Source organism: Limulus polyphemus, unplaced genomic scaffold (assembly GCF_000517525.1).
Source record: "Limulus polyphemus unplaced genomic scaffold, Limulus_polyphemus-2.1.2 Scaffold3448, whole genome shotgun sequence".
NCBI lineage: Eukaryota > Metazoa > Arthropoda > Merostomata > Xiphosura > Limulidae > Limulus > Limulus polyphemus.
The window spans coordinates 78,685-94,997 of NW_013669058.1; the positions used below are offsets into that span (position 1 = coordinate 78,685).

General features: G+C 32.9%; 2 protein-coding genes across 6 annotated transcripts in view; one reads left to right on the forward strand and one right to left on the reverse strand.

Moving 5' to 3' along the window:
- Positions 1 to 2,142, reverse strand: part of LOC106469365 (protein expanded-like) — a 57,280-nt gene extending 55,138 nt beyond the window's left edge. For 4 of the 5 annotated variants that reach the window (XM_022397868.1, XM_022397866.1, XM_022397865.1 and 1 more), the window contains exon 1: positions 1,716 to 2,142. The gene's annotated coding sequence lies outside the window, so the exon portion shown is untranslated. The remainder of the gene's footprint in view (positions 1 to 1,715) is intronic. The other variant, XM_022397870.1, reaches the window with a different exon arrangement.
- Positions 2,143 to 8,650: 6,508 nt separating this feature from the next.
- The window catches only part of LOC106469366 (tubulin-specific chaperone E-like), a 20,940-nt gene continuing 13,277 nt past the window's right edge, over positions 8,651 to 16,313 (forward strand). Inside the window, exons 1-3 of the mRNA XM_013929853.2 lie at positions 8,651 to 8,939; positions 14,143 to 14,283; positions 15,603 to 15,693. Coding sequence (XP_013785307.1) covers positions 14,163 to 14,283; positions 15,603 to 15,693 — 212 coding nt within the window. The 5' untranslated portion in view covers positions 8,651 to 8,939; positions 14,143 to 14,162. The remainder of the gene's footprint in view (positions 8,940 to 14,142; positions 14,284 to 15,602; positions 15,694 to 16,313) is intronic.

Here is a 16,313-nt window from a genome sequence, read left to right on the forward strand (position 1 = left end):
AAGGAACAAGATAGTTCTAGAAACTAGAGGGCGCCAAACCAGTCACGTGACCTCGATGACGCAACAGTATTATTTGTACCCTTATTTCTACAAATTGCACGAACCTTTTAGAGCCTAAATGAGTACATCATAATCATCATTAGCCCCCCGCCCCCAATGAAATGTCTAAATTAATATCTTAAAAATATAGTTTACAACATTATAAACCACAACGTAGCATACGTTCCACGTAGTCTTTATGAGTAAATGGTTTAAGTTACGTGCCAGTCACAAAATTAGGCTGAACCACAATCACGTGGTCATAATAAAGCCATCAAACTCGCGTAAAGAAATCTAACATAATAATTATTTCAACCTTGATTTCACCATCTAAATGGCTAAATACCCTTTTGTACATGGGGTGAAGTGATAAAGATGATTCTTCGTATTTTTAATAACAACACATACTATATTCTATAAATTTTATAATTTGTTTTACTAATAAAACGTTTTGATTTTTGGAAAACAAATAAATTACCAGTCTCGCGCTTAACAAACGAAATGAAGTATACAGAGTTTAATTTTCGTGTTGTTACGACAATTGACACTAGCAGTGTTACAAGGTAAACTAAGTTTTGTAATGAAAGTGTTACAAGTATATTAAATCACTGATAAATAACACAGAAAAATACTTTCGTGTTTTTACCGAGCTGGTCGTTTATACATTGTACTCCTGAAAAGCAAACAAATGTAAAACCACTCGATTTTCGCAGCTAAAAGTATTGGTATAGAATCCACACGCCATAACCTCACCATATTTTAATATCACAATATATTATAATACCGAAAAGCAGGGATTCTCAACATATAGCAGTTATGATCTCAAACCAACCGTGACCTTCAAACTCGACTAATTTACAATGTTTGTTTTTCTTTTGTAAAATTAATAAATGACTATCATTCCATAGTGTTTAACTACGGTGTACTAGGCCTACATCTTTATTAACAAGGAATAAACCCTGCATAAATAATCCCCGCTTCAGTGTCTGAAGTTAAATATTCAAGTTATCTTTATCACTGATAAAAAGTTTTTACATGTAAATCCTGTTTTCTGACCTATCAACACACGAAGCAAGCCAGTTAAACATGTATTTATTTAGGCCACGTTCCACAGCCTGCTTTTATAACAACCACTTATTATTTACGCCAACACGAGTTTAAAGTTATACAAATGAAACTGTCGATTTTGCTATACATTTTGTGGAGTTGAACACAACTTCGGTGCAGTCCTCTACGACTAATTTTTCTTCACTTGAAAATTATATTATATACCTAAAACTTGAACACTCGTGTTCCGCACGCAATGAAAATGTTGAAAAATGTATTTTAGCTAGAATAGAAATGTCAGTTACATTATTATCATAAGGCTAACTAGTAAATACTAAAATTTACTAATTACGTCATCCTTTGTCATAAAACGAAATCTTAGTCCTTACGACCCGCCAGGTAGCTAACTGGCAATGACTTATCGAAAGTTTAGTTTATTTTACAATAGGCCTATAACTTGTACGACACTATCCTATTTAAATTTTTGATTACCTTTAGACTTTTTTAGGCCTACGGTTGATATGATCAAATTAATGAAAATAAGTTATTTGTTGTTAAAATAAAACCCATGAACCAATAATTAATCGATATATTAATCTAAACAGAATACCCCCAGAAACAATACTTACCGGCATCTAATAATTCAAAACTGGATGTGAACAATCCAAGGCAGACGAAGCTTGAAGTTGTAAAGTCTTAACTCACATTCCACAAGTACGAACTAACACTGGGAGCCCACAGCTAAGTGCCATGTACGCCAAAATTCCTGGTAACAACCTTGAAAAGATGCTTCTGTTGTAGGCTGTAATCCGACAATCCTTTACTAACACATGTTTATGTTACGAGTTTCCTCAACCAAGGTTGTAGACGTCTGGAATTTCCACCTGGCTTTAGAAAGGTGATATTAATCAGTCACATAGCCACACACCCTTGCGTCATCTGGGCCACAAACTTTTGAGTATGAACATACAAAATTGATATAAAGTAATAAACACGCATTTCGATACTGACTAACATAAAGTTAATGATATAGTGTTTGGTAATTTTTTGCATACAATGACTACAAAATATGTATTAATCTAATCTGTTTCCCTAGTTACGGTGGAAGAAAGACGTTAAGTACTGATATTCAAATCCAGCGGTACAGAAATAGCTAATGACAGTTATGGAATGCAGACTCAACACAAATTCCTTCCTTGCTTGACCTTCGTCAAGTGATGATTACGTTCCCGTAGGCACACTTTTTACCCTGCTAAATGAGCCTGTCCCGCCCTAGGCAATCCTGGTGCTGGCCACAGGCAGGTACAAGATAAGTATACTAGTAGTAACGAAAGGGGAAAAAATAACTTACTAAGACTAAGTGAACGAATACACAAATCTAAAGAACAGAAGCTAAATTTAGTTGTTGTAAATGGGAAAGAAGCTGCCAAATTCACAGTACTATTATGTTGTCCCCTAATAATTTCTATTTAACATATGCAACGGAACGTATAATTGTGAAATGAAAACATAAAATTTCTTCTTAACGATAATACATATAAACATTTTCTGGTATTCTCCGAGTGAAATTTTTATCGTTAACTAATCATCTCCTGTGATTAGAGTTTAGAATCAAAGAAATACTACAAGTCAGGTAGGAAATTAGCCAGTGAAGTTTGCGAGGCAAAATAATATTTTTGAAATTACTGTATATTAATAATTAGACAACCATTTATATAAAAAAACAGCAGTGTCCTTTAGTATAGTGGGGAATAGCTGCCGCCAAATGGTTTTGTGTTTACAGTTTTTCTTTCCAATTCTGCATATTCAGGTGTTTTGTTGTTGTTGTTGTTGTTTTGTGTTTTATTTTTTTTGGGGGGGGGTCTTCCATGAACAGGTTCGAATTTGAAATGAGACAAAACTTGAATGACTTTCCCTTACTTGGTGGACTAAGCGTGGCTGACTGATTAGTGTGCTGAACTGTGAATCTGAGGATCCAAGGTTCGTGCTCTGTTGCCACAAAATCGTGATCTGCACTGTGGAGCCGTGGTACGTAATAAGAATAAGAGTCAAATATCACTATTCGATCAGAGTAGAGTAGTCCAAGAGTTGGTGGAGGGTGCTGTTGACTAGCTGCCTTTCTTCTAGTTATCAGTTCAAAATTAGGAGGTCACCCCAGAGATCAGAGGCAAGTTTTAAGTCTTGAGATTTATAACGCTAAAAACATGGTTTCGATACCTGTGGTGAGTACAGCACAGATAAACCATTGTGCAGCTTTGTGCTTAACAATAAAACAAACAAACAAATTAAAAATAGGAGTGGATATTCGTAGATAGCCCTTTGTGTAGCTTTACGCGAAATTTCTGAAATAAACAAATCTGCTGCTAAACAGTTTTGATAGAATAACACTGTGAAAAAAAAAGGAGGAGAGTTCGGTAGTTTATACTCTATTACACTACTGTTCTTCAACATGCTACTACATTCTGGAACGTTCTTAATGGGCCTGCAAAACTGCCTTCGCCACTGTTTTAAATATCCTACAGCATTTCTACGTGCAATTCACGTGCTTCGCTCGATATTCGGCATGCATTGAACATGTATCGCAGACTGGCTCCAAAACATGTAGTTTACAAGTCTCAAGATTAGCCTAAAACTAAAACAGTCACATATCAGCAGAGATTCTTAGTGTTAAAATAGATAACCTATAAAGTTTTTCTTTGGGTTATTACTAGAAAAGAGTTCGTAAATCTTAGTCGGCTACAACTAAGCAGTTCCACCTTAAACTCAATGACGTCACATCCTGTTTCACAAATATACGAGCACTGTTTGTTGCCTAGGTTTTATACTGTACAATTGCTGCATCGACCAACTGTAATATTTAGTGATGGGCTTTACTTTCCGACGCCAATGTTCAGTGGGCTTAGTTAAGTAGTACCCGAGCTTAGTGTGTTTGATTTTTCGACTGCGAAGGTTATAAACTCGTAACTCTAAGGGCAATAAACGAACACACTCGATGTCGCGTTAGACATTTTCATAATGGGTTTTATACAGGGAATGTACAAATGTCAGGAGAAATTTAATGATTTATCGTGCAAAAAACACTTAAGGAAAGAAAAATAGTAATATATATATATATCGTGGTAATTCAGGTGAAATTAATATATGTTTGAGCTATCAGAAAGGTCTGTTAAATAACAGGAGATTCGCTGAGTCGATGTTAAGTAGAATAAGGAAAGTGGACAAAAAGTGATACACGATATGATCAATCTTTATTATATACCAAACATCTGTTTGTTTTAGCGCAAAGCCACACTGGGCTATCTGCTGTCCACTGCGGAAATCCAACCCCGGGTTTTAGCGTTGTAAGTCCGTAAACTTACCGCTGTCCTACAGGGAGACTATACTAAACATTAACACAGTGTATGCACTTGCAGTTTACTTACACCGCTTTCACTGGATCAATGGTCCGACGCTCAAGTTCTACACTAGACAATATTCAGTGATGTTCTAGACCAAACTGCCAAATCCAAGGTTTCATAAATTCAAAGTAACCTCGTATCTATCCAGCACGACATGTACTATCACGTGACTGGTCATTTACATCACGCATAGGTGAGGGGCATAATCTCTAGATATCATCTGAATAATAATTGAAGATTATTGCTGTCGACGTCCTTATACAAGGTCGCATTAGCAATGTTCACCACGGGCGGTAACAGGTATTACCAACTTCGAGAATAACAAAGAAACATGGGTAACTTAAAACAAGATCAGCATAATATTTTACTAGACCACGTGTTATTTGAAACCAGCACACATACTGAACAAAAAGTATTTCAAAACAAATGATAGAAACATACATTACAGTATCCTGTTTTTATTGCGATTTTTTATCACCTACGTTTTCCATTTTTTGAACAACATCCTTAGGGCCAAAACAATGCAACAAAAAATAAATGAACTTGCTTAGTCTTAACTTTAATCACGCGGGAAGTTTGGGTCATTACTGATTGTAAGGGATACACCCGTCATAAGGCGCCATTTCAACTTTAGCATGCTTATTTTTGTGGTGTGATCTTATTTCAAAGACGTAATAATATAACACTTCTTACTGTGGTGGTTCTTCATGCTAAGTTCACGGCACTTAAAACTCATTGACAGATATTATCTCAATCTTCGGTTTCCTTACTATAACTGAATATAATCTGATTATAAAACTTTCAGGGTTAGCAACTACCAATAATTTAGTCAAGGACAAACCTCCATAAATCTCCGACACTGAATGAAAATGGCAGACGTTTTTGTTTTGTTTAGTTTTTAAATCGAAACAAACAACATTTATTTTTACTATTATTTTGGATCATGGCTAGAACGTATGAAAAGAAGAAGACACGTGTGTAATAAAGTAGAACTTGATTCATATACCGGTCAATTTTGTTTTGATTTCATTTCTTTTTAAGTATGTTATTGTGTTATCTGCCAGCTTAAAGTTTCGTGTTCTTCCATTAAGACCGCAGACGGAGTTTGTGATTATTTGTGCTAATGGCTCCATCTATTGAAATTTACTAGAACCATATGACATGAAATTGTTATTGTTATTTAATTGAATAAGTAGAGTTGTTTAAAAATATGTACTCTGCCTACTACGGGTATCGAAACCCGGTATCTAGCATTGTAAGTCCGCAGACATATCGCTGTGCCACTGGGGGCATGATATAAAATAGCCCTATACTTTCATTCAATATCTATATATGTTTATTTGTTGTTAAATCCTGAGTATCACAATGAGCTATGTGCTCTGCCCACGTGTGTATCGAAACCAGATTTTTGGTGTAATAAGCTGTTAGATATACACGACTGTTTCAGTTTAAATTTAATGCGAGAGTTATGATTTAAATATTTTATGAAGCGCAAATGTTAAATGTAGTTATTTTTAGATGCGATAGTTTAATCGCAAGTTTGTTTACGTAACTGTTTACAAATCATACGTTGTGTAGTTCAATAGTTATGAACTAGTAATTGTTATATTATTGCGTCATGTTGCTAGAACTTTCTGGAGTTTTCTCGTTGTTTTAATTGAATATTATTGAATCATAATATTTAGTTTGTGTGAAGTTAAGCACAAAGCTACACAATGGGCTATCTGTGCTCTGACCACCACAGGTATCGAAACCCAGTTTCTAGCGTTGTAAGTCCGCAGACATACCGCTGTGCCACTGGGGGGCAGAATATTTAGTAGTGTGTGAAACGTTCTACACCTCTGTCGGGGTATAAATATGCGTTGGAAACTTAATTAAATAGATAGATCTAAATTGTGTGATTGTGAGCTTAGTCATGAAGAGCGTTTAGTGACGATTTTTAAAGTGAAATTATCACAGATTGTATTGTAGTAGTATAGCAGAGAATAATACTTTGTCTTGTTATTAATTTAAACCAAGTATACTGTGTACTGTTTGGTTATTGTTGAACTTTATTGCTCACAAGTCACAGACACTTCCTATAAAAAATCCGGCCCATACAAAACTTGACATAAGTTCTCAGACTTGCCACCAATTGTTTTGGATTTCGCGCAAAGCTACACGAGGGCTATCTGCGCTAGCCGTCCCTAATTTAGCAGTGAAAGACTAGAGGGAAGGCAGCTAGTCATCATCACCCACCGCCAACTCTTGGGCTACTCTTTTACCAACGAATAGTGGAATTGACCGTCACGTTATAACACCCCCACGGCTGAAAGGGTGAGCTTGTTTGGTGGGACGGGGATTCGAACCCGCGACCCGCAGATTGCGAGTCGAGTGCCCTAACCACCTGGCCATGCTGGGCCTGATTTGCTGTCAAACCATATACTAATATCATTAACTGAACCTGCAGTTTCTTACCAAATTTTTCGGTTAGCATGGGCGCCCGCAGGGAAGGGCAAGAGAGAACATTTACTCCCTTACATATTGCATATATTATGATGTAAACTTAACATCGTAGTTAAACTAAATATTTTGAGTAATTTTTATTAAAACTGTAAATTTGTGTTTGCGTTTAAGTACACATAACACACATTCTTTTAGTCTGTTGACTTACACTGTAAAAGCTGATCCCCTAGATACATGTTTTGCCCCCCTGAAAATATTTTTATGGGCGCTCATATCGATTAGTCATTTTGTATAAATAAAAATGAAATAGCAATAATTTTGATATAAACCATAATAAATATCGCGACATTTTGTTTAACACAAGCTAAAGAACTAAGTTTATTTGTATTCGCGACAATGCTACAACGCCCCCTAGTGGCACAGCGGCATGTATGTGGATTTACATCGCTAGAAACCGGGTTTCGATACCCGTGTAGTTTTGTACTTAACTACAAACAAACAAACAATGCTACAATGGCTATAACTGGAGGAAAGGCAGTCAGTTAACAACCCTCTACCACCCACCATCTGTGCTACGAAATTGACTATTACTCTTACAGCGCAACCACAGCTTAAAATACTGGGAATATTTTGTTGTATTGCAAGGATTTGAACTCAAAATCCAGACCTCTACCACAGAGCCAACCCGCGCCCTCTTTATGATGCAGTATTTCGTAGACGTGTATTAGTTCTTTTTTGTGGCCTCGATTTACCGAAAGAGTACTTTAAACTATTATTTTGTGTAACCAAAATAAAGTACTGATAATGTTACCAAATTATTATTGTTTTTAAGAACAAAATTCTACTACGATGGATGTGATTTTTCACAATTGTCATCAGTTTATGATGATTTTTACTTGATAATGGTTATAAGTTTTTATCAATTTATGTGTAAACATATATGTCACTGCTCATTGACGAGGTACTTTGTTGTTAAATAATTAATGTTATTTTTGATAATTGAATTTTCTTTTCGATCTCTAATATAATTCAGTCATTTAAGATAAGATGATCTATTCTATGTCAGTGTCTCCTGTGTACGTGTGTTAATATTCAGCAAATTATATTACAAATGTAGTCAACTAACACCCACAACCTGCAAACACTGGTGACGTAAAATGGTTACACACTTCCTAATATGGAATTAAGTATTACATCGAAGGTTTATCACTTAGCAGCAGCAAAACAGATATTGTTTTGAGACCACTTTTAAAAGAAATATACTTTAAATTCTACTGTTCCGTGAAATATATAAAATCTTAAATCACATGATTTTATATCAAAAATCTTAAAAAGCTGTTTTTTTTTCGAATGTTTTGCTTTTTATACGAAATTTCTATATATAGGCTTACTTCTACCTGAATATTTAATTTACTATGTGGACTGGTTCTGACTTAGGTGAGATTCTATAGATGGGATTTCGAGTTTGCGAAGTCAAAAAATCTGTCAAGCCTGTTTGATTGACTTATAGATTAGCAGGTAAATGTGCCCAACCGATTTTATTAGTTCTCTGAATGCTGTAACATCACTATTCGTGCGTTAAGTAAAGATATATCAATATCTTATATCACAGCTGTTTTTAATATATAATTCGCGAACTTGTCGCGCCATCTTTTGCAATTGATAATAAACGTGTGAGAAGTAAGTATGTTAGTTAGTTTTAGATAGGCTTTACACTTTATTTCTAATCATTAAGTAGTTTTAAATTGCCCTCAAAATTAAGCCTGATACATTTATAAGCCTTTCTTTAGAAATAAAGTGTTTTTTTGAGCAGTTTACTTACATTTTTGTTTTGTTGAATAGGACGGAAATTAGCGAATTGTTACGAAACACGATAAGGTACAACTAATAGCAATTGTGAACTCAGTCAGTAATTCTAATAGTGACAAGGTTTAACTTTAGGGTTAGGTTTCTTTAGGCCTACTTCTGTATTTATTGAAATCATTATTTTTGGACCTGTCTCCACCACTGGTAAGAAATACTTTTATCATTTTAAAGGGAGGAGGATGATGCTTTACAAAAGGATTTACTTATTTAGATTATTTGATGACTTGGATGAATAAGTGGCAGATGACTTATTTAATTATAAATCATATTTATAATTAATACAAGATAATACATGTGGGATATCAGATTTGAATTATTACTATGACTGTAGTTTTGATGAGAATAACTTAATAGTGTTATGGAAGAAAAGGATTTTGGTGTTGTATTTGATCAGTCTCTTAAGCAATTTAGATTTCTGAATAATGTGCTGTTGCTAGTGGCAGGGCAAATAGGTTTGGGTGTTGTATCTACAGAAATATTGAATAAAGCTTACAAGTGTAAAGAGGTTATAATGTCATTGGTTAGGCCACATTTGGAGAATTGTATTCAGTCGAACATTGAGTTGTTGGAAAGGGTTCAAAGGAGGGCAACTAAGATAATATCTGGGATGGAAAGGTTGTCATATGAGGACAGGTTAAGATCTCTGAAATTGTTTTCTCTTGAAAAAAAAAGAGTTAGAGGGGATCTGAATTAAGTGTTTGTAAGATTGTTAAAGGAATTGATAGTGTTAATCTGTCATTCTTTTTTTTGTACTTAATGGTGAGAATGGTAGAACTAGGGGACACATATATTTTTTTGGCAGGGTAGGAATCATCTTCAACTAAGACAGCTTTATTTTTCTGACAGGGTGGTTAGCCTTTGGAATGAGATGGTTTCAGATGTGGTGGAGGCAGTAAATCTAAGGGAAGGTTTGATAAATATTTGAGTGACAAGGGCTGACTTTGAGTGTTTTATTTTAAAGTTTGGTGGATAGGATAGCCTAGATGGACCAATAGGTTCCTTGTTGTCCCTTGGGTGTTTTTAAAATACAAAACCCATGTGACAAAATAAATGTATATTTAAAAAGGGGGAAGTGCTACATAGAAAAAATAAGACGTATTGAATATTGACCACTGATAGACAACTAATTCTTCTCGTTTAGTCTGTCCCTCATTTCAGCTAGAATTTGGAAACCACTCATAGTGCCATTATAACTCTAAGCTTTTTTTTGCTTATATGTGAAAAAAATTGTTAATTGACCAAACAAGTTGTAACTAACTGCAGACTACTGACAGTCCTGTTTAATTTTAAGACCAATAACTCTACACTAACTCTCCTCTTTACTCTTTTACCTTTCCCAGATAAATGGTTTCCAGTTAGGAAGATTGAAATGTAGATTTGTTGCTCTTACATTGGTTAGCCATGGTTTTCAGTTGTTTGGTCAATGTAACTTTTTTTTTTAATATAAGCAAGAGCTTATCATTGTGAGATAAATGGTTTTGTGTAAGAAATAGGAGGAGACTAAATGAAGAGAACCAGAGAGGTGATATTGATCTCAAGTTTGTCCACTAGTAGCCCATAGTTGATGGAAGGTTGTTTGGTCAACATAGTGTTTCTTGTGGGCCCATTTTAGGAACATGTAATTTGTATATTTTAGGTCAAACTATAAAGTATAGCTTGAAAACTAGGTTTTAACTAAAGTTTAGCTACTGTGCTACTACTTTTTAATATTTTATTTGTGAATTGATCATGACAGTATGACTTTACAAGTCACTAGCAGTAGTACAAGGGTAACAGAGCTGGCAGTAGGCTTATATTTTGCTTTAACTTTAATTTGCAAGTAATGATATAACTGAATTCTTACTCTCAAGATTATGTACAAGTAATACAAAGATCACACTTGGCATGTTTTATTTAGTTTTATATTGGAAATTATAAGAATTTTGTTTTGTGTGATTTTTGTCACTTGTTTACAATGAGTCAAGCTCACTTAAGTATCGTTTTTTTTTTTTACAAGTCTATTTGGAATTATAACATCACTTTAGATTGACCACATGGAATTCTTTTCAATATTAACAATGACATAAAATATCAGTGTTTATAAATTTAATTGAATTAAAAGTCTTGTGTTGAAAAAACAGTCCATTCAGTTAAAAAAATACTAAGTAACATGTCTTGCTTTTTTAATCTATTAGATTTCTACACTTTAAACACAGGAAAAATTTTCCAAAAATCACAGTGGGAAGCATAGCTACTCGCTTTATCATTAGTGTTAAGCCTGAACTAATAAAACCATCCACATTTATAAACTACTTAAAGAACAAATCATTTGGATAAAATAATTCGTACATTTTGAGTACATTTATTTATATTTAAATGTATACCAAGAAATGAATAATCTGTAATAGAAACAAAAACAATCCTGTCTCTGCATAAAGGTGATCATAACACAATGTGATTACAACTAATGCTAGTTCATTAGTTTAGTGTTTAGGTAGTTTAACATTTAAAGCTGAATTTTTCTTTTTTCTCAAAATATACATTGGTTTTGTATTTTCTGACTTGATAAATTTTAGTTATTTAATTTTCATTTCACATCAGTTTGACTAGCTTTAATCAAAGAATTAGTGATTTGGTCAATATAAACCATATTAACATTTTAAAGAAATTTTTCTAAATTATGCACTGATGTTAGTCGTCAACTTCTGATCAAGAAATACATGTGGAAGTCTCATGGAATGTCTGCTCCATTTTATTACAACAGTTTTGAATTCAATTTCAGCAGTCAGATTTGATTACAATTGACCTGATTGGTGCAGAATCAATATCAGATTGATTCTTATTGGCCACTTATAGTGCATTAGTGGACAGTAAACTTTTGTATTAAGCCTGTTGCTAGTGTCCTGTATTTGGACTGTAATCCTCGCGAGTTCCGTCTAACTCTCTTGTAATATCCTTATATAGTCTCCAGCCACAAAGCTTCTTTTTAGTGATTGAATTCTGAGATATTTTGCTGTTATGTAATATTACAGTATACAGAAACCTGATTTTTCTTATTACTAATGGCAATAGAGAGCCTAGCCCAACGATGAGTATCTTCTCATGTAGCGTTCTTTATTCTCAGATTACTTCATAACTTTCAAAATCATACCTTTAGTTAAGTAATTATATATTCATTAAAAAACAGTTAATTATCGTGTGGCATTTGGTGAAGTACATCTCATCCTGATATTACTTGTTACTTTGTAATTTCAGAGTTCCTTTAATTATCATGTGAACATTGTGATTACTGTCCAAATATACTTAGTATTAACTTTAGTCAATCTTTTATATTTGAATTTCCTTCCTAATCAAACTTCCAAGCTTGTAATTTGAGGGTTCGAGTTGTGCAAAAAAAAGATTAAAAAGTATCTTGTGCTTAACCAATGTGCAAAATGCTACTTGAGTATTTTATATATTGGATTTTAACTGTAAATAATCGCCCTTTTTTAATCTACTAAAACATCGGATTATGTTCCTTGTGTATTTGGGCCTTTTTAGTTAAGTACTGAATATTTATCAGAACAGGAATTGTTTTTCCAAACATACCTCATGTAAGCTTAAGAACTTTGATAATAATGATTGATATAATTAGGTAAAATATCTAATTGAAACCTTTGTTTTTGTTTCATTACTTTAAATGATCCCAATTAATGTCTGTTGGGTAATATTATAATATATTATAATATTATAGTGTTTTAACATTATTGGTAAGCTCTTCACTTGAGAATATTATAAAAACTACAAAATTAACTGTTACCAGCTTCACCATTCATAATACATCTTACATACATTTTTTAATATCAAGAAAACTGTGATCCCATATATTAGAAACAAGAATGAGCAAAGTGATAGAAAACCAGACTGTCAGTTGTCTTAAAAGTAGATGTAAACATTGCTTTGTGTGTCCAACAAAAAACATAAATTTTCAGCACATACCGTACTGTAAAACCTAAATTGTTGGCACATAAGGTTCTGTAAAACAAATTGTTGGCACATACCCGACTGTAAAACAAATTATTGGCACATACCTGACTGTAAAACATTGTTGGTACATACCCTACTGTAAAACATATTGTTGGCACATAAGGTACTGTAAAACAAATTGTTGGCACATACCCGACTGTAAAACATATTGTTGGCACATAAGGTACTGTAAAACATATTGTTGGCACATACCCTACTGTAAAACATATTGTTGGTACATACCCTACTGTAAAACATATTGGTGCACCTACCCTACGCTAAAACATATTGGTCACACCTACCCTACTGAAAAACATATTGTTGGTACATACCCTACTGTAAAACATATTGTTGGCACATACCCAACTGTAAAACATAAGTTGTTATAAATTATTCGCACATACCATACTGTAAAACAAAATATTGCACAAATAATCTTCTCTTAAAAAAACAGAATAAATACTAGCTATGAACAAGTGTAAATGTAAGTTTCTTTAACTTGTACTGATTACGTGTGACACTTTAGTCAATATTAACTATGATATAAATATAAACCCATAGATGAAAAAGATTTCTAACAGGTGCTCTCATAAAAACTTTGAAAATGTATACCCACATTTTATGTAGTTTATCAAGCATTTTGCTATCAGTTCGTGTCAGTATTTTTTTACTGAAAGATTTAGTCCAGGTTAAAATGTTCATAAGATTTTTTTTAAAGCAACTTAACCAAATATGATGTATTTTATTTTATAAAATCACTTTGTGCTAACTCTTTTATCAAAAATGTAATGGGTGATGAAATTTTGGAGAACTTCCATTGCTCATCTTTAGGTCAGAAAGCTCTATGTAGTGTTAGTATAGTATGAAGAACCGACAAACTTTTGAAATCAGTTCAAATGTCCAATTGGCTCTGATTAGAAAGTTGGATGGCAATATTAACAGTAGGATACCCAAGGTGGCTCACTTTGAGTTTGTCTTTTTTGATGGTGTTGATGTATAAGTCCTCCTTGTTTTATAGGTTTTTATCTGAATTTCTCATCACCTGGTAATAGTGAATTTCTTGTTTTAAAGGTATGTTTCGTAGTGTTTAAAAGAACCTTGTACATGAAGATAATGTAGCTCCTAAGAGAGTTGATGACTGTTAAGTTGACAGAATAAGATATATATTTTTCAAATATTCTGCACTTGAAATTTTAATGAAAGTATATACGCAATACAGTTATATATTCGTTTATCGTGAGTTGATCTTTTCAAGTGTACATAGAAACTTAAGTTTCAACACACCCGGAGAATAACTGTGAACACTGGAACAGTTTTTTGTTTGAACATTATCATAATATGTTGTTATTTTATATGTCTTCAGGTGAGAAGAAATTGCCAGAAATGAAGGAAGTATTTAGTGTTCGACCAGGTTCTAGAATTCTCTGTGATGGGGAATTTGCAACAGTTCGTTATGTGGGAGAACTTCCAAATATCCTTGGTCAGTTACATCTTCAAAGAAAAGGTGCATCTAACATGCACTTTTATTAATGTACAAGTTCTTCAAATAATATAAAAAAAGCCAGATGAAAATAATAATCCAGTCAGTTCAGATGGTTATTTAATCTAGCTTCCCAGACTTTTAGTTTTAACTGACTTCATGAAGATGGAAATTAATTGTATTGAATTTAGACTGAATAGAGACTCCTTTTTGTTTAACTCATCAGAATTGAATAGTTGCCTGTTAAATTTACTTCATGAAGCTTACAATTTAAAAGAGTGTCTAAATCCTCTTGTTCAATGCCACGAACTAGTAAATTGTGTGTTCGAGCTACCATGAATTCCATATGTACTAGCCCAAGACTACTGTAGTACGTTTTGCATGAAATGTGTAGAGATGCATGAAGTCCAAATCTATGTTGAATTATTAAGATTTACAAAAGTCTATCTGTTGCTGTTTTTCTTTCAAATTTATTTACCGTTATTGAAATTTTTGTAAGTTCATTAGTCTGTTTATCAGTGATAGGCTAAATAAGTCTGATATTACCAACACATATGCATGACTCAGTTACAGACATGTAAATTAAAATGTACAACTATTTAGTTTTATATTTATAACAGTTTTAATCTATGTCAGTATTTTTCACTGTGATTAGAATAGTTATTTTTTAATGCCAAGTTTTAATGATACAAGATGAAACAGCTGTTTTTTTTTGTGAAATAACACAGGCTGTCCATATTGAACTCCATGGCATTTTTCCTAGGCATCACAGAAAAGGGCAATGTGTTCTAAATTTTGGACTGCCATGGATTGTTTTGACTTTTTATACATTTTTAATTATTGTAACACTATGTAAGAAGTCATCACAATGAATGTAGATATGTATATTATAGCAATACATAATGATTTAGTAATTATAGTGAAAACATAAAGTTGGACTAGTACATTTCTCATATCTACTAATCTGGGGATAGCACGTCATAAGAAATTAAATCTTTTAACCTACTTGTAAAATTATTTTTTTCTTAGAAGTCATAGTTTTATTTTCTATTAATGGATGTTTACTAAATACACATCCAGTAAATATTTTCACATTTTTAAATGACAAAAAATACTTAAAATATTTTAAAATATATTACATTATTAGCATATGCATGATATTTCAAAGGACTGACATTCCAAGAGTTTGGAAAAATGAATTTAAAAAAATACTTAATGTGTTGTTTTTTTGTAGATTTGCTATTGGTAATTGAATTGTAAGTCTGAAAAAACGTTTATACTTATAAGTTATTTGTAACATTTTATTATCTAAACTTATGTTTCATACCTGTCTTTTCGTATAGGTAATGACATTTGGTATGGTGTAGAATGGGATAATGTGTGTCGGGGGAAGCATAATGGAACACACCACGGAGTTAAATACTTTGAAACAAGGTAGTTATTAGTTGGCTATAAGATACAGTAATTAATCTGTAAATAAATAAAAATGGATGGATTACTCATTGCTTAGTACCAACATATATAAACCCAAACAAAGTTATAAAAATCACTAATAAGAATTCAAAATATCTGTAACATCTTAAGGAAAGTATTTAATGTTCTTTATACATCTTAATGCACTTATCTACTTGTTTACATTTATCTGTAACATCTTAAGGAAGGTAGTTAATGTTCTTTGTACATCTTAATGCACTTATCTACTTGTTTACATTTATCTGCAACATCTTAGGAAAGTATTTAATGTTCTTTCTACATCTTAATGCACTTATCTACTTGTTTACATTTATCTGTAACATCTTAAGGAAGGTATTTAATGTCCTTTGTACATCTTAATGCACTTATCTACTTGTTTACATTTATCTGCAACATCTTAGGAAAGTATTTAATGTTCTTTCTACATCTTAATGCACTTATCTACTTGTTTACATTTATCTGTAACATCTTAAGGAAAGTATTTAATGTCCTTTGTACATCTTAATGCACTTATCTACTTGTTTACATTTATCTGCAACATCTTAAGGAAAGTATTTAATGTCCTTTGTACATCTTAATGC